The 19,192-nt window shown below is 57.0% G+C and overlaps 3 protein-coding genes and 1 long non-coding RNA gene across 6 annotated transcripts in view; 3 read left to right on the top strand and 1 right to left on the bottom strand.

Moving 5' to 3' along the window:
- The first annotated feature begins 2,979 nt into the window (after positions 1 to 2,979).
- CLDN3 (claudin 3) lies at positions 2,980 to 3,870 on the top strand. Its single transcript, XM_058854608.1, has one exon. The coding sequence runs from the start codon at positions 3,118 to 3,120 to the stop codon at positions 3,760 to 3,762; it is 645 nt and encodes a 214-aa protein (XP_058710591.1). The 5' UTR covers positions 2,980 to 3,117; the 3' UTR covers positions 3,763 to 3,870.
- Positions 3,871 to 3,881: 11 nt separating this feature from the next.
- On the top strand, positions 3,882 to 7,763 carry ABHD11 (abhydrolase domain containing 11). The gene is made up of 6 exons (XM_058854607.1): positions 3,882 to 4,993; positions 5,721 to 5,856; positions 5,951 to 6,124; positions 6,536 to 6,706; positions 6,798 to 6,979; positions 7,247 to 7,763. The coding sequence occupies exons 1-6, from the start codon at positions 4,149 to 4,151 to the stop codon at positions 7,383 to 7,385; spliced, it is 1,647 nt and encodes a 548-aa protein (XP_058710590.1). The 5' UTR covers positions 3,882 to 4,148; the 3' UTR covers positions 7,386 to 7,763.
- A 127-nt stretch (positions 7,764 to 7,890) lies between these two features.
- On the bottom strand, positions 7,891 to 10,440 carry LOC131587102 (uncharacterized). 2 transcript variants are annotated; one of them, XR_009279301.1, is made up of 3 exons: positions 10,155 to 10,440; positions 8,838 to 8,942; positions 7,891 to 8,355 (listed from the first exon to the last, which is right to left on the bottom strand). It is a non-coding gene; the product is annotated as an uncharacterized LOC131587102 (long non-coding RNA). The 2 variants fall into 2 exon arrangements; XR_009279302.1 differs by having other exon boundaries at positions 9,774 to 10,440.
- Positions 10,441 to 10,751: 311 nt separating this feature from the next.
- The window catches only part of MTMR4 (myotubularin related protein 4), a 46,322-nt gene continuing 37,881 nt past the window's right edge, over positions 10,752 to 19,192 (top strand). The window contains exon 1 of one of the 2 annotated variants that reach the window (XM_058854371.1): positions 10,752 to 10,829. The gene's annotated coding sequence lies outside the window, so the exon portion shown is untranslated. Of the gene's footprint in view, positions 10,830 to 15,509; positions 15,534 to 19,192 lie in introns of those variants that run through there. The other variant, XM_058854372.1, reaches the window with a different exon arrangement.

A 19,192-nucleotide genomic window follows, 5' to 3' on the forward strand; every position in this document is an offset into this window, starting at 1 on the left:
ACCTGTGTGTGTGTGTGTGTGTGCCTGTACCTGTGTGTGTGTGTGTGTGCCTGTACCTGTGTGTGTGTGTGTGTGTGCCTGTACCTGTGTGTGTGTGTGTGTGCCTGTACCTGTGTGTGTGTGTGTGTGTGCCTGTACCTGTGTGTGTGTGTGTGTGTGTACCTGTGTGTGTATGTGTGCCTGTACCTCTGTGTGTGTGTGTGTGTGTGTGTGTGTGTGTGTGTGTGTGTGTGCCTGTACCTGTGTGTGTGTGTGTGTGTGCCTGTACCTGTGTGTGTGTGTGTGTGTGCCTGTACCTGTGTGTGTGTGTGTGTGTGTGTGTGTGTGTGTGCCTGTACCTGTGTGTGTGTGTGTGTGCCTGTACCTGTGTGTGTGTGTGTGCCTGTACCTCTCTGTGCGTGTGTGTGTGTGTGTGTGTGCTTGTACCTGTGTGTGTGTACCTGTGTGTGTGTGTGTGTGTGTGTGTGTACCTGTGTGTGTGTGTGTGTGTGTGTGTGTACCTGTGTGTGTGTGTGTGTGCCTGTACCTGTGTGTGTGTGTGTGCCTGTACCTCTCTGTGCGTGTGTGTGTGTGTGTGTGTGCTTGTACCTGTGTGTGTGTACCTGTGTGTGTGTGTGTGTGTGTGTGTGTACCTGTGTGTGTGTGTGTGTGTCTGTACCTGTGTTTGTGTACCTGTACCTGTGTGTGTGTACCTGTAGCTGTGTCTGTATGTGTGTACCTGTAGCTGTAGCTGTACCTGTATGTGTGTACCTGTAGCTATGTGTGTACCTGTAGCTGTGTGTGTAGTACCTGTAGCTGTAGCTGTAGCTGTGTGTGTACCTGTACCTGTAGCTGTGTGTGTACCTGTACCTGTAGCTGTGTGTATACCTGTAGCTGTGTGTGTACCTGTAGCTGTGTGTGTACCTGTAGCTGTGTGTGTACCTGTACCTGTAGCTATGTGTGTACCTGTAGCTGTACCTGTAGCTATATGTGTACCTGTACCTGTAGCTGTGTGTGTACCTGTACCTGTAGCTATGTGTGTACCTGTAGCTGTACCTGTAGCTATATGTGTACCTGTACCTGTAGCTGTGTGTGTACCTGTACCTGTAGCTGTGTGTGTACCTGTATCTGTAGCTATGTGTGTACCTGTAGCTGTGTGTGTACCTGTAGCTGTGTGTGTACCTGTACCTGTAGCTGTGTGTGTACCTGTAGCTGTGTGTGTACCTGTAGCTGTGTGTGTACCTGTAGCTGTGTGTGTACCTGTACCTGTAGCTGTGTGTGTACCTGTAGCTGTGTGTGTACCTGTAGCTATGTGTGCACCTGTAGCTGTGTGTGTACCTGTACCTGTAGCTGTGCTGTCACCTGTGCCTGCGCACTCCCCGGAGCCTCGGGCACTCCCTGCACACGTGGGAGCCTCGGCAGCCCGGCCCCTCCTGTGCTCGCCGCTGCCAGCGCAGCGGGGCTGGCCCTGTGCCCACCGGCAGCGCTGGGCCGCGGACACCCACCCCACCCCACCCCACCCCACCCCACCCCACCGCACCCCGAGGTGCCCCCGGGGGACCCCCAGCGCCCCCAGCACAAAGGGCGCAGAACCCCGGGGGCTGCTTGCACGGACTCCCCCCAGCAGCACGGACAGGGGGCACCCCTGGCTACCCCCCAGCTGGCCGTGGGGATTTGGGGTGCCCTCGGAGGGGTGATCACGGTACAGTGGGGTGGCAGAAGCCCACCCAGCCGAGTACAGGGTATTTTGGGGATGCCATGGGTTGGCAGAGGCTGTACATGGGGGTATGGGGTGTCATGACACAGTGGAGGTCCGACATGGGGTGCTGCAGGGGGCTGGAGGTCAGGTTGGGTGGGTATGGGGTGCTGGGGTGACATGGGGTGACAACAGCTGACCCAGCCACATGTGGGGTATCAGGATGCTGTGGGGTGACCCTGCTGGCTATGGGGGTTCAGAGTGCTGAACTGGGTATCAGAGTACTGGGTATCAGGGCACTGTGGGGCACCCAAATACAGCCCCGTGTGGCTGTTGGGACACTGTGGGGGTTCCCAGCTCTGACCCCTGGGGCTGTGGGGTGTCAGGGTTTGTGCAGTTCAGCCAGGCAGCTGCAGGGCTCCCCCCCATCCTGGCTGCACGGCGCCAGCTGCCAGCATCCCACCGCGCTCTTGAGTAGTTAATAAGTTGTAGAGGAGATTTTTGGAGCAGGCAGGGAACAGGTAGGAGCAAGCCTGTGTCCAGCAAGCACATTCCTGGGGGAGGGGGACTGGAAACACTGGCACTACCCCCGGCATGCGAGGCTGGGGGGGAAACACGCACCCCACAGCCACGGGGCTGCTGCTGCCAGGTCTGAAGGGATTGCTCATGCCTTGGGATGTTTTTCCCTTTGCCGGGTGCCAGCTCAGGTTGTCAGGGTGATGCTGCCGGGTGGTTACGTGCATTATCTGCTTCCTTCAAGGTCACAGGACTTGTGCAGGATGAGTAAAGATATTTATCAGTCCGTCAGAGAATCTCTGACAGCGCTCCCAGCCCAGCAGGGTGGGAACAGGAGGGGCCAGGCTGGAGGGGCTCCTGCTGGGTCGGGAGCACCCGCAGGTCCCCTGGAATGGTGACACAAAGCTCACGGCATGGCGAAGGGGCTGCACTTTATTCAGTGATGCAAAGGTGCCCAACAGTCACCAAAGCGCAGTTAAATGTGAGCACTGACAACACCACAGAAATCAACAACCCTGACCCGCCAGCACCTCCACGGGGGAAAGGTGAACCCTTGGGATTTCCAGGTCCACAGAAGAGGTTTGGTGGGAACGAGCATGGTGGTAGCGCTTCCTGAAATCCATCGGCCGAAACCAGAGGATGGCTGTGGCAGGTGGCGTTTCTCCTCCTCCCGCCCTTCTCTGGTTACCCGGCGCCATCTCCGCAAACAAAGGGGAGGGTGTGGGACGCAGGTGATGGTGACGGAGGAGCGGAGAGGAGCGTCCAGCAGCCAGCAGTGAAACCCCACCCCGGGGCCAGCCCGTATAAATAGCACTGCGCACAGGTGTAAGCCGATCCCCCGGCTGCGAGCGGTGCTGGTGGCGACGGTCTCGGTCCCCTGGCTTCTTCTCTGCCATCGCCTGGAGCGCGTCACTGAACCATCCACCATGTCGATGGGGCTGGAGATTGGCGGCGTGGCCTTGTCTGTGCTGGGTTGGTTGTGCAGCATCATCTGCTGTGCGTTGCCCATGTGGAAGGTGTCGGCCTTCATCGGGAACAACATCGTGACGGCCCAGATCCTGTGGGAAGGGCTGTGGATGAGCTGCGTGGTGCAGAGCACGGGGCAGATGCAGTGCAAGGTCTACGACTCCATGTTGGCGCTGCCACAGGACCTGCAAGCCGCCCGCGCCCTGCTGGTGGTGGCCATCATCTTGGCCGTCCTGGGCTTAATGGTGGCCATCGTGGGTGCCCAGTGCACCCGCTGCGTGGAGGACGAGAGCACCAAAGCCAAGATCACCATCGTCTCTGGCGTCATCTTCCTCCTCTCTGGTGTAATGACCCTCATCCCCGTCTGCTGGTCGGCCAACACCATCATCCGGGATTTCTACAACCCGCTGGTGATCGAAGCACAGAAGCGAGAGCTGGGCACCTCGCTCTACGTGGGCTGGGCGGCCTCGGCACTGCTGCTGCTGGGGGGGGGCCTGCTCTGCTGCTCCTGCCCCCCCAAAGACGACAGGTACCCCACGGGGAAGGTGGCCTACTCCGCCCCACGCTCTGCCGTCACCAGCTACGACAAGAGGAACTATGTCTGAGCCCCCCCAGGGTCCCCCGGCACCCCTCGATATCCTCCACCCCACCCACCCACCCTGGGACCTTCACTGCCCTCCGCGGGGCCCGGGGGCGGCAGCGCCGGGGCGGGGGGGGCGCAGGAGGGGACGGGGACGGCCGCGGGGTCAGGGCCGGGCTGTGTAAATAGAGACGGTTTCGGTTAAACACGAGGCAGTTTCGGGTCGGCGGGAGAAGCGGCGAGGTCCTGCCACGCCGGTGGGGCAGGACCAGGACGGGATGGGGACGGTGCCTCCCTGCTGTGTCCCCCCATCGCTGCTGGCCCGGCACCGTCTGTCCCTGTTACGCGTGGTCTGTACCGGTTACATTTGTCAATAAACGTGTCCTGTTTTGGTACTCGAGTGTCCTTGGGATGTGCGGCACGGTGGAGGTGGGCACAGGGAGGGGGAACGGGGCGCTCCAGCCCCTCGAGGCACTTTACACACCCTGCTACGGCAGCACCCGAGCGGCACCGGGCTGGGGACACAGGGCTCAGCCGCAGCCCCTCTCCTCCAGCGCCGGGCGTCCCTGCTCGGGTGGGGACCCGTTGTCCCCGGCATTCCAGGGACAGCTCTCCGGGAGCGGCCGAGGCGAGGAGCCGCTGGATGCCGCAGGGACACTCCCTGCCCGCAGTCCAAAGTCTGGGGCCGCCGGGGGGGCCGCGAGGCGCTTCCCCCGCCCGGGAGCCGCGCTGGGGCGAGGCCGCCCTGCTCGGCCGCTCCCTCCCGCCCGCCGCCACGCTCCAGCGGGCAGGGACAAAGGGGCAAGAGCCGTCGCAGGAGCGCGGGGCCAGTCTTGGGGGAAGCGCGGTCGGGGCGGCGCGCGCGGGGCTGCGGCGGCCGGTGCCGCTGTGCCTGCGGGCGGAGGGCGGCAGGGCGCTGCGGAATCCCCGGCGGCCGCAGGGAGCCGCCCCGGCCGGTCTCGCTGCCCCCGGGCCCCAAGGGCCGGTGCCGGTGCCGGTGCCCGCGGGGTCAGCGCAGGGAGCGGCCCCGCCGCCGCCCTCCCCACACGCGCTGCCGCCGTCCGGCCGCCAGGGGGCGCCCGCAGCCGCCACGGGGGCGGGGCAGGGGCGGGGCCGCCGCGCGCGTTGCGTCACGGCCCGCGCGCCGCTCCCGTCGCCGCCATGATGCTCCGCCGGCTGCCCCGCGGCCCGGCCCCACCGCCCCTCCCGCGCTCCCTCCCTCAGCCCGCCGCCGCCGCCGCCCGCTCCGTGGCCACGTAAGGGCCCGGCCGCGCGCGGGACGGGGCGGGGGCGGCGGTCCCGGGAGGGGTCCCGGGGGTGAATCCCGCGAACAGGGGCGTGGCCGGCACCAAGGGACTGGCCACGCCCCCCCACAAGCCACGCCCCCTCCGCCTGCCCCGGCCGCGCTCTCTCGGGAGCCCGGGCTGGGCCAGGCTGGACAGAGCCCAGAGCGTCACCGGGGCCACCTCCCTGCTCCAGCCCAGAGCACAGGGCACCGCATGGTGTCCAGAGGGCTCGGGAATATCCCCGCTCAGGGAGACTCCAGCCCCTCCCTGGGCAGCCTGGGCAGGGCTGGGCAGTGCCCAGGGCACGAGTTGTGCCTCCTGTGCAGGGGGAATTGCTGGGCTCGGTCCCTGCCCGTGGCTCTGGTGCCACTGCTGGGCCCCTGAGCAGAGCCCGGGCTCTGCTGGGAGCCCTCCCTGCACACAGGGACAGCCAGGGCTGAGGCCCCTCTCAGCTGGGGCTCCTCTCCAGGCTGAGCAGCCCCAGCTCCCTCAGCCTCTCCTCCACAGGGAGATGCTCCAGGCCCTCCTCATCCTCACAGCCTGTGCTGGCCCCACTTGAGGAGCTCTGTGTCTCCCTTTTCCTCAGGACCCCAGCACTGGACACAGCACTGTAAATGTGTCTCACCAGGGCTGGGCAGAGGGGCAGGGCTCACTTTCCCCTGCACTCTGGCCATACCTCATGCCCGTGTCCCTGCAGTGCAGTGCCCCTGGCCCATGTGGAGGTGGAGGGCCGCAGGGATCGGCCACCCCTTGTCCTGCTACATGGGCTCTTTGGCAGCCACAGCAACTTCCAGACGGTGGCCAAGACGCTGGTGCGCCGTGGTAGCGGCAAGGTGAGGCAGGGGCGCGGGGGGAGGCGCAGCACACGGAGGGGCCGGGGTCATGGTGGGCAGTTCCTGTGGTGACACGCTGCCCCTGCCCAGGCAGGTGCTGACGGTGGACGCCCGGAACCACGGCAGCAGCCCCCACAGCCCCCTGATGACGTATGAAGCGATGAGCCTGGATGTGCAGCACCTCCTGAGCCACCTGGGCATCACCAAGTGCATCCTCGTGGGACACAGCATGGGGGGCAAGACGGCCATGACACTGGCCTTGCAGCAGGTCAGCAGCCACAAGGGTGGGAGTGGAGTCACAGGCTCAGGAGGTTCCAGGGGGGGCTGTAGGAAGGGGATGGTCCCTTCTGAGACTGTTCACCAGTGCCAGCCTTGTCCCTAGCTCCACAGGGACTCTAGTCTGTACCAGAGTGGGTGCTGTGAGCCGGGCTATGGGAGCACGAGCAAATCTATGTCCACTGGCCCATGCTCTGCCCTGTGACTCCAGCACAGATTGTGAGGGAGCTTGGAGATCTGTGCTGAGCACAAAGACTCTGGGAAGGGCACATGGAGGTCTCTGCTGAGACAGGAGGGAGCCAAGAGCCTTCAGAGAATGACTGGGAGTGGAGCCCTGTGCCCACTGCCACTGGGGAGATCTTGGGAGATCCTGGCATCTAATGTGCCCTGCTTGTGTCTCCAGCCAGACCTGGTGGAGCGCCTCATCTCTGTAGACATTGGTCCTGGCTCAACTGCCCCCGTGTCTGAATTCTCTGCCTACATCTCAGCCATGAAGGAGGTGAAGGTCCCGGTGGGGCTGAGCCGCTCGGCAGCACGCCAGCTGGCAGATGAGCAGCTGCAGCCTGTGGTCAAGGTAGGAAATCCCGTGGGAGATGGGGGAGGATGGAGGGTGCCAGGTGTTTTGTTGCTCTTACTGAAGAGCGTGTGGTCCCCTTCCATGGCAGCTCCCACAGCTGAGACAGTTCCTCCTCACCAACCTGGTGGAGGTGGAGGGCCGCTATGTGTGGCGGGTGAACCTGGAGGCTATTTCCCGGCATCTGGCAGATATCATGAACTTCCCCATCTTCCACAAGCCGTATCCTGGTCCTGCACTGTTCTTGGGAGGGTCTGACTCGCCCTATATCAGGTGAGACTGGAGAGAAGTGGTTCCAGGTCTGTTGTTTGACCTTTTGTGCTCTTTGCAGCTGCCGAGGGTGGGACGAGCTCCCAGGATGGGGCAAGTCCTGAGCAAGGGCTGACACCGACACCCTGGAGCAAGGGGCAGCCTGGGGTTCCTCCACCTGGGCTTTCCCAGCAGGAAAGGAGTCATACCTGGGATCACCCTCTGCTTGGGGATGGGGAGTGAAGACACCAGGAGGGACCTCTGATCATGGCATGTTCCCTTGTCCTGCAGCTCCAGAGACTACCCAGAGATCCAACGCCTCTTCCCCAAGGCAGAGATCCAGTACATTAAAGGTGCAGGCCACATAGTCCATCAGGATAAATTTGAAGAATTCATCACTGCTGTCCTCAGTTTCCTGCCACAGCTGTAGCACTGGGGACCAGGGTTTCTGCAAAGCCCATGTGGGTCCTGAGGAGCTCTGGGCAGTGACGCAGGGCTCGGACTCTGAGGATGGGCTCAGCTGGGACTGGCTGCCCTCACTGCAGTCTGATCCTGCCTGCAAGATCTTTTCCCATCCTGGTTCTCCTGCAGTCAGAGCAGAGAGGCAGCTGCATCCTGCTGAGATCTCGTGCCACCTCGCAGGGACACGGGGTGGCATTGGCTCAGGACACTGCCCTGCCTGCACGGTGGTGTCAGGCACATGGAGGGGGCAGAGAGCCCTCTTTTTTTCCTGCTGCCAGACCCTGCCAAGGATCTGGCTGTGACTTTGCAGAATGTGCAATAAAGCTGATTCCATGCCAAGGCAGAACACAGGTTGGATGTGGCCATGGAGGGCAGGGCACGTGTGGGGGGCACAGGAAGAGGTTCTCAGTTGGCAGCAGGGATGCTGGTGGGAAGTGACCGCTGGACTGGGCCCTAATGTGACAAGCTGTGGGAGCAGTGCACAGGAGACACAGGTTTGAGGATCTTTCTTGGCTCCCAGGGGAAATTGCATCCTTGCTATGTCTGGGGCAGTGTAAGGATTGGGGAGTGGGGGAATCTGCCTCCTGAGCAAGGAGCACATCTGCCCAGGCTGCCCCAAAGGCAAGTGTTGATTCGTCCCTGAGCTCCCAACAATTTCTCCCTTCCCACCTGCTCTGCATCCTCCTGAAGCAGCATGACACACACCCACAATAAACTGGAGACAGAGGAGCAGGGTGTCTGCTGCAAAAATCTCTTTATTGGACAACTGGTAAAGCCAGGGACAGTGCAGAAGTGATTATGGGGGTGACATAAACTGGGAACACACTGTGTGTGTGGACAATAGAGAGACACTAACCATCTCTGCTTTTGCTGCTCCAGAGTCAGGTGTCTTCTGCTCCCTGGGATGACTTTTCTTAATTTGGGGTTGTTTGCAGGCCCTAAAAGGAAGGGAGTGCAGAAGACTGAGGATGTTTTATTCCAGGTCTGGCTGTAGTTGCCTAGCAGAGTGGGAAACAGAAACTGCTTTGGAGAGTTGCTGTTTCTGCAGAGCTGTTCTTGTCCTTTCCCCTTTCCCCTTTCCCTTCCTCAGGAGCTGGGCTGCATTTGCCTTGAGTTTTCTGCTGTATCACCCTCAAATTCAAACACTTTTGTTCTCTGTGTATTATTTTCTTCCCGTGAAGAACATCAGACCAATAAGCTCCAGAGTCACAAGCTACTGAAATGAGTTCCTTGGGTGCCACCAGCCAGCTGGGGGTGGGGCCTGTCCCCAGCTATCAGCACACAACACCTTTGGACCAAACCATGAGCTCTGGAACCCAGGATTTGCGGGGGATTTCTCCCTGCTCCTTCCTGCTGGCCAGGTACCAGGTTTGGGGCACAGACAAAAGGCAGCTATATAGTGTGAGGTGAAGAGTCTCACCATGGCAGGAGATCAGTGGCCTGAGATGAAGCAGAGCTTCCAGAACATTGTAGTCTGTTCTTGTGATGGTATCTGCTGAGGGAGCACAGGGGAGCATTGTAGGACCTGGGGTGAGAGACAGCAGGGAGAAATGAAAGCAGCTCTGTTTCCTGCATGGGAAGGGTACAGGGAATCAGGAGATATCCCAGGGGAACATCCAGGCAGGTGTACGAGACATGAGCAAGACGTGGTGCCATGGGCTGCACCAACTCACGGGGCTCTTATGCCCATCAAGTGTCAGGGTGCTGATGCCTCCAGAGATCCCCTTGGGATCCCTGTTCAGGCCCACAGGGGACAGCCACCCCCCCGAGCTCTGTCATCACAGGCTGCCAAGGGGGTCTCAGGGTGGTGATACCCAACTGCCCCTTGCCTTTGAGCCTCGGACACTCCCTAGGGCTGGACCCTAGCATCCCACTGGAGGCTCTGGCCAGGAGCAGACCATGGCCCTTCATCTCTCACCTGAGTCAACTCAGATCCAACTGCTCCACCATCCTGAGGTGGTGAAGATCTGTCAGTGAAGATCTGGCTGACCTTGGTGCCCTTTCTGGAGCACAATGTTTGAGGAGGCAAGCCTTACCCACGTGCATCCTACATTGATTCTGCACCTCTTCCACTTCACCAGGGCTCAGGACCCCTTGGGTCAGCAGGTTGTCCAGCACCCCAGAGATCAATGGGTCGCTCACATGCTTCACAAACTCTTTCTGCATATTCTGGAGCAGCTTCTCTTCAGGATGGCACCGTGTACCCCATGCCATAGCTCCAGCTGCCCCACCATTCCCTGCAGGTGCTGCCTCTTCCCCATCACCTCTCTACCTGCTCCCCCTGTCCTATTGCCAACTCAGGGTGCTGCTCCCTCCCTCATTCTCCAGCCCAGAGGCTTCTCCTGCCATCACCCACCTTCCCCTCTTCCCACACGTTTTTCCCAGGGAAGTTGCCCGAAGCAATGCATTTGCAAAGATTCAGCGTCCCAGGACAAGGATGAAGCTCCCTCCTGCACTTCTCAGAGCCAGGCCCGGGACAGCTCCACTCACAGCTGGCACCAGGTAGGGATGGTTGTCCTCTGTCGAGGACAAACATCTCTTGGGCTGCACCCTCAAACCCTCCAGACCTGTCTGGGGCTGGGCTCAGCTCATTCTTTCCGGGGGCTGCAGAGAGACACCGCCTCGGGCAGCAGCAGCTGATGCTGGCAGCTGGGAGCACTGGAACAGCTGCCCAGGGAGGGCGTGGAGTCTCCCTCTCTGGAGACATTCCAAATCCACCCGGGCACGTTCCTGTCACCTGCTCTGGGTGACCCTGCCTTGGCAGAGGGGTTGGACTGAGCGGGGCGATAGAACGGGGAGGCCTCACGATCTCTTGATCATTCAGGTGGCTTCCGTAGCCCGCGGGGCCCGGCCCGGAGGCAGCGGCGCCGCGCCATGCAGCCCCGGCCGAGGCACCGGAGGCGGCCCCGCCCCACGGATGCCCAGGGGTGGTTCCCCTCGGACCGAGACCCATCAGACTCCGGGACCCCTCGGGCCGCCCCCGGCCCCAGCCGCGCTGAGGGGTCCCGGTCACCGGGCGGTCACGTGACAGGACACCCCAGCCAGCAACCGCTCCCACCGCCCGCCCGCCTTTTCTGAGGGGCAGCGCTGCACGGCCGCTGATTGGCTGCGGCGGGACGCGCTGTGATTTCTCATTGGGCGCCGGGCGTCGGGCCCCGCCCACTCCCGTGTCACGGGATAGGCCCGGCGGGAGGGCGGGTGGGCGTGGCCCGGCGGGAGGGCGGGTGGGCGTGGCCTGGCGGCTGGTGGCGCTGGGCGGGGACGCGTTCTCTCCGGTGATTGGTCGGTGACGCCGGCGGTGCCGGGCGCTGATTGGCCGTGACGCGTGGGCCGGCGGGAGGGGCCGGGCGGGAGCTGCACGCGGCACAGGCGGGAGCGGCGCGCCGGAGCCGGGCGGGATCCGCCGGGACAGGTGAGGCCGGGGCTGCCCGGGACCCTCCATCCCCGCTCCCCTCCCGCCGCTCCGACACCCAGCGCCGCTCCTCGGGCCGCCGCCCGCCGCGGCCCCGCTCCTTCTCTCCGCCGCCCGCTGAGCGCGGCCTCCCCGGGGCCTGTCCGTGAGGGGCGGCACCGCCCGGTGGCAGCAGCGCTGAGGCGGCGGCGGCGGCTCTGCGGGCCGGGCCCGGGCCGGGCTGCACCGGCGGTTCCGCGGTGTCGCCGGCGGGTGGAGATGGGGCCGCAGTCAGACCGAAGAACGGGACGCGAGGCTCCCGCTGGGGCCGGCCCTGCTCGCTCCGGCCCTGCCGCGGGCCCTGAGCCCTTCCCCGGGCCGAGGCTGCGGGCGCGGCTCGCCTCCCTCTCCTGTCCACCCTCACTGGGGCCGTGCAGATCCCAGTGCCCTGGAAGTGCCTGGTGGGTGGGAGATTCTTGTCCCACAGCATCCGGAGTAGCGGCGCGGAGCTGGTTCTTGTTTGCATGCGGTGGGGTTTGCCCAGTGCCCCCCTGGAGGCCACACACGGCTGTGTTTGGAGCAGGTGCCTCCCCTCCGTGTTCGGTAGGAGTTGTTTCTGGGCTGGTTTGGAACTGCGAGTGGCTGAAGTTTTTGGTGTGGAGATGGTGATGCAGGTTTGACATTTATTTAAAACCCGCTCAGCTAACTGTGTTGTAAACATTGGCTTCTCTAAAGCAGCTGATGTGATGCCTTTGGGGTTTCCTGCTGAATTAACTGAGGCGGGATGAGGTCAAAATAATCCGTGTTAAATTGGAGGTTCCTAGAATGTCATTGGGCACATTATGTTAACTCTCTCGTAAGGATCCTGACTGTGATTTTGGCAATGACTTGAAGGAAGCTGACAGCTAAAAGCTGAGGAGCTGCATGAGCAACTCAGAGTGCTAAGCAGAAAATGGGAAATGAGAATCCCACTCTGTGGCCTGGCTAGTCTGGCACTGGGCTTTGGGGAGACCACACATGTTTTACCAGAGAAAGCAAACTTCAGGAAGAGTCCAAAAGTGGGATCTGTCCTGGGAAGCAGGAATTTTTGCCTGGGTTCATGAATATATTGAACACAGGGAGCTGGGCTGGAGGCGGTCTGGTACTGCACTGAGGAAGAGGAGAGGGAGTGTTAACTCAGCTCTCACACTGTTCCAAAAGCTGCTGTGGCCAGGTTTGGTGCTTGTGTGTGGTTCAAAGTTGGTGGAAAGCTGAGTAGAGTTTGGAGATGTATGAGGTGGTATTAAAGGTGAAAAAAGCTGACATGTGGTGCAGAGAACTCCATCTGCTTCCTCCAGCAAGAATTGGAGAGAAGATCTGGCCAGTCTGCATCTGCTTGTGGGGAACAGAGGCTGGACACTGGGAATTCAGAGGCTGGTCAGGGTATGTGTACATGAAATCCAAAATGTATATCTTTAGGTGATAGAGATTCATGCATAAGAAAAAAATTCCCTAAGTCAGTGATGACTTTGTATTGGCTGCCAGCTTTTACATGGAGGCTTCATATTTTTCTTTTTTTTTGAATAAAAGCAGCTGGGCTCACAGCCCCAGGAGTTCAGGGTCTGCTCTGCTTGGGGGTCTGTGAGCTGGTCGTGGTGTCTTTCAGGGAGTTTGCTGGAAGATGGACATGTAAGTAAACTGGGAAATAAATGTAAAAGTTTCACTTATAAATTTCTAGGAACATCTGGGTTCCCCTTTTCTTTGCTGCATTCTCAGAAATCTGTTTATCTGACTGTGACAGTTATTTAGTTTTTCTGAGAGAGCCTTGACTGGGACATTTCCTCAGAGGTGTCACTGCTGTGGGTTTTGTGGCAGGGTCCTTCCAGCCCATCTGTCTCAACAACAGCGTAACTTACATATCAGATTTGGTTGAAACAAGCTAAAAGGAAAAAAAACCAAATCTAAAACCCAGATCAAGTGATCTGCTTTAGGGGCAGATCTTGCCACAGAGACTTTGGAGAATGCTGCTGTGCCGTCTTTTATTGTGATCTCAATCTGCCAAATATGCACTGGCCTGGTTTTGTTTTTTGTTTAGTGGGGCTTCTCAGAGTGTCTCTTGTGCCAGTGCTGGGGGAGCGCAGGGATGATGTGAGCAGCCTTTCCTTGGCCTGGTGCCTGTGTCTTGCTGAGCTTTGCTCACCTGGAGGCAGGTGCCAGGCCTGGATGACTCTAGTCCATCTCTGTTTGTGAGGATTGCTCTGGGAATTGGGCCTTCTCCTCCAAGGGATGTGGTTTTAGTCTGAGCTGTTTGAGACAGAGCGATTTCCTTTCTTCTTTGCTGTCTCCAGTTTGTTTCAGAGGCTGCTGTCAGTGGAGGGAGAGGGTTGTTCTCAGTAATACTTTAGTAGGTGAGGAAAAAGAAGGGTAGAGAGAACTGAGATTGTTTTGGGGTGTTCGTGGTTGCACTGAGTATGTGCAGTGGTGTTGGAAATGACTGAGCATTGTTTCACAGGAAAATCCAGCAGTGTCATCTAACCCAGGTTATTTTTATCAGAAAGAAATGTGAACAGAAGGAGAAAAATCAGTGTTGCATACTTGCACATCACACTCAACTTCCCAGGACAGGCATGCTCCCCCAAGGAATTAATAATTATCAAGGAGTTATGAAAGCTCAAGCCTTCTCCCTTCTGAGGCTGCTCCAGCCAGGCAGTTTCCCATGTGTTTTTGGATTTCAGGTGGGCTCTTACTGTGAGACTTGTTGCTCTTTGCAGAACTAGATCAGGGCCCTTTTTAGATAATGATGAATGGAGATGAGAGCTATTTAAAAAATTACTTTGCTCTTAGCAAATTAGCATAACAGGTTAATCCCTGTTCATAATTGCTTTCCTGTTCTTCAGGAAGATGCTGGGGCTGTGATGGAGTAGGGAGGAGTTTTGTCTGATCACTTGGAGCATGCTGCTGGCCGATGTAATCGCTTCCCTTCTGTTCCTCCCTGCAGTTCCATGCACTCCCAACAGCCCCAAAGGATAGGATTTCCCTCCAGAGGGATCAGATGATTAGCTTATAAATAGCAAATGCCTGTTCAGGCCTACTTTCCAGGGTGATTTGGTCCCTCTCCTGTTCAAAGCAACGAGTACAACTGCATCCACGCCTTGCGGCCCAGAGCTGAATCCAAGGAAAGAGGGATGCTTTCCCTTGAGATGATAAATTTCTGCCCAGAAGGAAGCTGCCTTGGTGCCAGGTGCTTTGGCTTTGCAGCCAGAGCCTCAGAGGGAGGATTGACGGGGAGGCTCCGGCAGCAGCAGTGCACTGTGCTGCTGGATGTGCCAGCACGGCATTCAGCTGGGAATGTGAGCTGAAATGAAACTGAAACATGTTCAGTGCATGAATCGTGTTTGAAATGAGCCTGTGTTCCTGCCAGGAAGCCTGTGCTGGTAGTGGGGCACCCTTGTCTCAAAGCCTGAGTTCTTGGAGTCCTCTTTGAGTTGCACACATTCCCTCTCACCTATTTCCTTCCAACTTTTCCTTCCTTTCTCTCTAGTTTAATCAGTCCTGGGCTGCTGAGAGATTCTGACACACGTGCCGAGGTTTGATGTGCAGCCTCTGGTTGCCCTGACATACCTGGGTTTGTCTCAGAACTGGAGGATTCCCAGCAGGGTGGGAATTGAATTGTGGGGATAGTTTCATGGGGTGTGCTTTGCAATGTCGGTGTGTGGTGGGTTTGGGAGCAGCCTCGGCCTTTCCAGACAGAGGTAACTTTAGAAGGACAGAGCATCAGCAGAACTAAACTGACAGTTCCCACTCTTAACAATGGTAATGCCTTTGTTGTTACTTATTACTTTGTCTGTGTTGCTGTTTCTCAGTTGAGAGATGCCCTCAAATTTCTTCTTCAAGAGGGAAAAGCCTGCCCAGTGCCTATCCCAAGAGAGGAGAATTGTGTGTCAGTATATTCTATTTCTACATGTATCAAGTTTCTGGCCTCAGAGGTTTCCTTTTATGTTGTGAGCATTTGTAGGCACTTTACTCCCTTTGGTCTCTGATGGAGAGCATTCCTGATCTGCCTTCCCTCGTGGATCCTATTGCTTCACTTCTAGGTGGAGTGTTTGCTCAGCAGTGTGTGTGATCCAGCTGATCTCAGGCACTGCACACCCTGGAAGGTCAGCTGGCTCGGCCACGCACGACAGAGTTCTGCTTTTGCCAATATTTATTTTCCTGAGAGACAGAAGCACTGCACTGTCTCTTGCAAGGGTGCAGGCCTGATCCCACCAGAGGTAGAGACAGGAACAGCGTTCACAGGAAGGATGGCAATTAGGATTGAGGTTTTCCTAAGCCTTGGGAATGGGGTTTGCTAGAAATAAGATAGGTGGGAATGTTCCAATAGCAAAGTACAGGAGACATATTGGGTACCTCTGTCTGAGATGGAGCAAGAGCCAAGTCTGGTGACCACTGTCAGCTCCTCCCTGCTTCGGAGGAGCCTGTGCTGGCAGTAGGGACAGAGGTAGACACAGCTCACAACTTATCTGCTTGGGGGCAAAGTCTTGCAGCTGAACTTAAGCCCAGAATTGCAGCAGGGTATTCTCTAGAGCTCAGCTTTCTGCCATTTCATGCTGTCAGAACAGCACTGGCTGGGAAGTGGAGTCGTTGTTTCTTTTCCAACCTGACCAGTTCTTCGCTGCAAAATGAAATTGTGGAATTGTTCTCAGAACGTGCTTGGACATGGCACTGCCTGTGAGTGACAGCTTTATGGTAAGGACCCTCAAAGCATTTCTACTCTACAGTCAGTTCAATTGCTTGGGCTCTGCCAGCCTTTCCCTGATGGTCCCTGCTGAAGCTGAGGACTGCTCCAAGTGAGCAAGGGCTGCAGTTTGCATTGTTCCTTCTGGAAGCTTCAGAGGTTTTGTTGGTTTGTTTTATTCTAGAAACTTGTTGAAGTAGACAGCTTCCCCGAGTGGATGAGTGCCTTGTGGCAAACCAGCATGAATCTATTCAGTTGTCTCTGTTGTTTCAACTGTGCTGCCTGGATTCACAATAATTTTTTTTTTTAAGTCTTTCAAAGGACTTGGCAGAAGTCTCCTTATTGCAGGAGCATGACTGGCACATAGCACTCAGGGCCACCAGTGTGACAGAGCCAGGTGGGATCTGTTTCACTGTTTTAATGGGAACGAGAGCAGCCATTGTCCTGTTCAGTATCTCATTTATGAGGCCTACACCCAGTTTGGAGAACATCTCCTGAGGGTATCCTGGGGGAGCATGGCTGGCTGCTGGCCTGGAGCCTGGGTCATGCCCGTGCTTCCTGCAGCTCAGCTTGGCTGCCAGCACCGCTTGGCAGCTTCATCACTCTGCGGTGCCTCATGACCCGGGGTGCTCAGGAGGAGCTTTAGGAGGATGTGAAGAGCCCTGAAGTTGTTGCTTCTCACCCCAGTCAACATCCTCTGGGCTTACACTCACTTCTGCTTTCTAGCCAGACAGCACCCCCTTCCTGCCTCCCCCAGCTCAGGGCTGCAGCTGCCCCCGTGCCAGAGGCACTTCTGCCTTCCTTCCCGAATGGCAGACTGAACTTCCCAAAGGCTAAAATGTTCTGTTCTTGCTGAAAACACTGGAACAAGCCCATGGCAACTGGGCACAGGCCAAGAAGCCTGTGCTGCCCTGGAGTTCAGGCTTGGGGCAGTGGAAGCGAGTTCAGGGTTTCCTACAGCCTGAGACTTTTATGTCCTCTGTATGTGGGATTTATTTCCTGTGATGCTAAAGTTCAGTGCCACTTTATTTTTTAAAAGCTGTGGCCCTTGTGACTTGGGGAACTGCTGCTGACTTCTGGTGTGATGAGTGTCTGTCTGTATGCTTCAGGCCAGCCATTTCCCTCCAGTCCCAATGGACAACAGGATGGCTGGGAACCCTGCAGAGGGATTAACTCTGGCTCCTCTTTCTGGGGTATCAGCTTTTCTTTTCTGCGTGTTTGGATCCTTTGTGCTTATAAACAATGTGCCTGGTTCTTCTCTGGGAATGTCTGTCTCACCTGCACTGGGCTCTTTATCACCTGCCTGCTGTGGAGGGGAGATCTGCTGCTCCTGTAAAGTGCCAGTGCTTAATATTTCACTGTCAGGAAGTCCTGACTTGTGCTTTTTATATTCACCCCTTCACAAGAGGTAACTCCTCTAGGAAAAGAAGGTTCCCTGTGTCTACAAACCTCCTCTGACAACCAGGTGATATCTTGAGGCCATGGATGTGTGTGCAAATCCAGCCAGGGAAAGTGGATACAGTGAGAGGGAGTCTGGGCAATGAGAATTCTCATCTTGCTTGCAGCAAGGAAACATCTCCTCTAGACCTGGTTCCCATGAAGTTCCAGGGGCTCTGCCTGCTGCCCCTTTCCCTTCTGCAGAAAGAGAGAATGACACCATGGCCAGGGAGAAGGACAAGAGCTGAGGTCAGGCTCTTCCTGAAGAAGCTGTAGCCTAGCTAAGTTTGGTAAGCAGCTGATGGGGAATTTTGGTACTGATGCCAGCTCTGACACTGCCAGCCTTGGTTGATGCTACAAGCTCACAGGGTACAGTGCCTTTATAAAGTAATTCTGTTACTACATTGAGGGAGTTTTATCATAGCCAGGATAACCATATCCTTCCTGTTCCCACTCCAGCTCCCACACTGCTGCCCTGCTCTGGGCCTTGCTGCCTCTTAAGTCAGGCAAAACTCAGGTGAAATTGCACTGGCCTCTGAATGTTTGTTTTCACTGTGCCCTGAGCTTTCATGTTTGGCTATAGCTGCCTAGGGGAAGAGAAAGTCCCTTGATTTCCAAGGAGAACTGCTTGTTTGTGCTGTGAAGTCCCTATTTTCTGGGGAGTGTTGAACCTGTGGTACATCCTAAAGGGCATTTAATGTCAAGAATGGAGGATCTTTTCTTCAGAACTGCTGTTGTGAGGGAAAGGGTCATGGTAGGAGGTTCCCAGGCACTGGAGGTGGGTGCAGAAATCCCCAGAGGGGACCCAAGAGCAAGTGCCAGATGTTCCCTGCAGCTTTTCTGGATTGCAGCATTCCTCAGGGCCATGTCAACAGCTCCTGCCCATGGGGGAATAGGTCCCTTCAGCAAAGCTGTTGCTGCAGCAGCTTTGCTTTGTGACAGCTCCACTTCACCTCCTCCTCCTGGCGCTTGGGATCCTTGGAGTGGTGTTCACCATGCCTGGTGAGAACACCAGGGGTGTTTGGGGGTAGCATCTTTCAGGGCAGTGACCTGGGCACACTTCATCTTTGCCATAAACATTCCACAGGGATGTTCCTGTGTGATGTGGTGATACTGGGGATTATTGCCCTGGAAGAGCAGATCCTTTGTTTGTGTCCCACAGCTGGTTGGGAGCACAAAGAACTGTGTTGGAGAGGAGCTTTGCTGCTTGCTGAAGGTGAGGGATGAGTCTTGGTGCATGAAGGGGTAATTAGTGGAGCTGCCTCAGGCTGAGATTTGATGGATGTAGGGAGGAGCAGGGGCTGCAGGGAAACCTCTGCAGGACTTTGAGACAATGCATAATTAGAAGAAGTGAATGAATGGGCCTGCTTTGCCCTGAAGAATCGGTCATGTCCTTTCTGGTGCCTGTGGCTGATAAATACCACTGGGTGTTCCTCGGGGAGCTCCCAGGATCCAAGGCAGTGTGCTCGTTCTAGGGCAGCCTGGAGACATTGCAGGCAGCTCCCGAGGGAGTGCCACATCACCGGCAGGCAGCCAGCACAGGCTGCTGCACATCCATGGGCAGTGGATACCAGGGCAGGGATGTGCCAGCAAGCCACTCATACCCTCCCTGCTGTCCTTTGCACTTCCTTGGGCTGGCATGAGGTTATGTCTTCCTGACCCTGTTCTTTGCTCTTTCTCCTTTCTGGAACTGGAAAGTTAATCTATTGGGACTCTCCACAGAGTGCCACCATTCCCACTATGCCAGTGAGCAGATGGATCCCTCTCTGCTGTCTCATGTCTGCATTTCCACATGGAAGTGGGTAGCTAAGCACCTTTGGATACTGGATAAGATGATCCTAGACAGAGCCTGTTTTGTTCAGCAAGGAGAGCAAATTGAGATTATTTTTTAACCTGAATGCAGAGGTTCTGTACTGATTTGGCTCATTAGGATACTCTGTAGAGAGCTTTTGTTGCCATTGCTAAATGAGACAAAAGAGGAAGTAAAAGTGGATCTGTCCTGTGAAGTGGATTCATAGTTTCGTTTTATAATAAACCACAGACTTGTGGACAAATGAATCCCCCACCTCCCTTTCTCTTTGTTCTACTGCATCATTCCTTCCTCAATAGGTGTTTTTACTAGAGGAATTCCCAGAAGTTTTAGAGGAACTGTTCTTCCTGTGAGCTTGTCTTTTATTGAAATACAAGAGGAAGTTCCTTAGACTTCTGTGAAAAGGTTCAATAGGTCTTGTGG

The sequence above is a fragment of the Poecile atricapillus genome, chromosome 21 (genome assembly GCF_030490865.1).
Source record: "Poecile atricapillus isolate bPoeAtr1 chromosome 21, bPoeAtr1.hap1, whole genome shotgun sequence".
NCBI classification, from domain to species: domain Eukaryota; kingdom Metazoa; phylum Chordata; class Aves; order Passeriformes; family Paridae; genus Poecile; species Poecile atricapillus.

Excerpts from the sequence above, each read along its gene's own strand:
- CLDN3 (XM_058854608.1), top strand. The coding sequence starts at position 3,118 with ATGTCGATGGGGCTGGAGATTGGCGGCGTGGCCTTGTCTGTGCTGGGT.
- ABHD11 (XM_058854607.1), top strand. The coding sequence starts at position 4,149 with ATGTGCGGCACGGTGGAGGTGGGCACAGGGAGGGGGAACGGGGCGCTC. Across the intron at positions 4,994-5,720 it reads GCCGCCCGCTCCGTGGCCAC|TGCAGTGCCCCTGGCCCATG; the intron begins GTAAGGGCCCGG and ends GTGTCCCTGCAG. Across the intron at positions 6,980-7,246 it reads TCTGACTCGCCCTATATCAG|CTCCAGAGACTACCCAGAGA; the intron begins GTGAGACTGGAG and ends CTTGTCCTGCAG.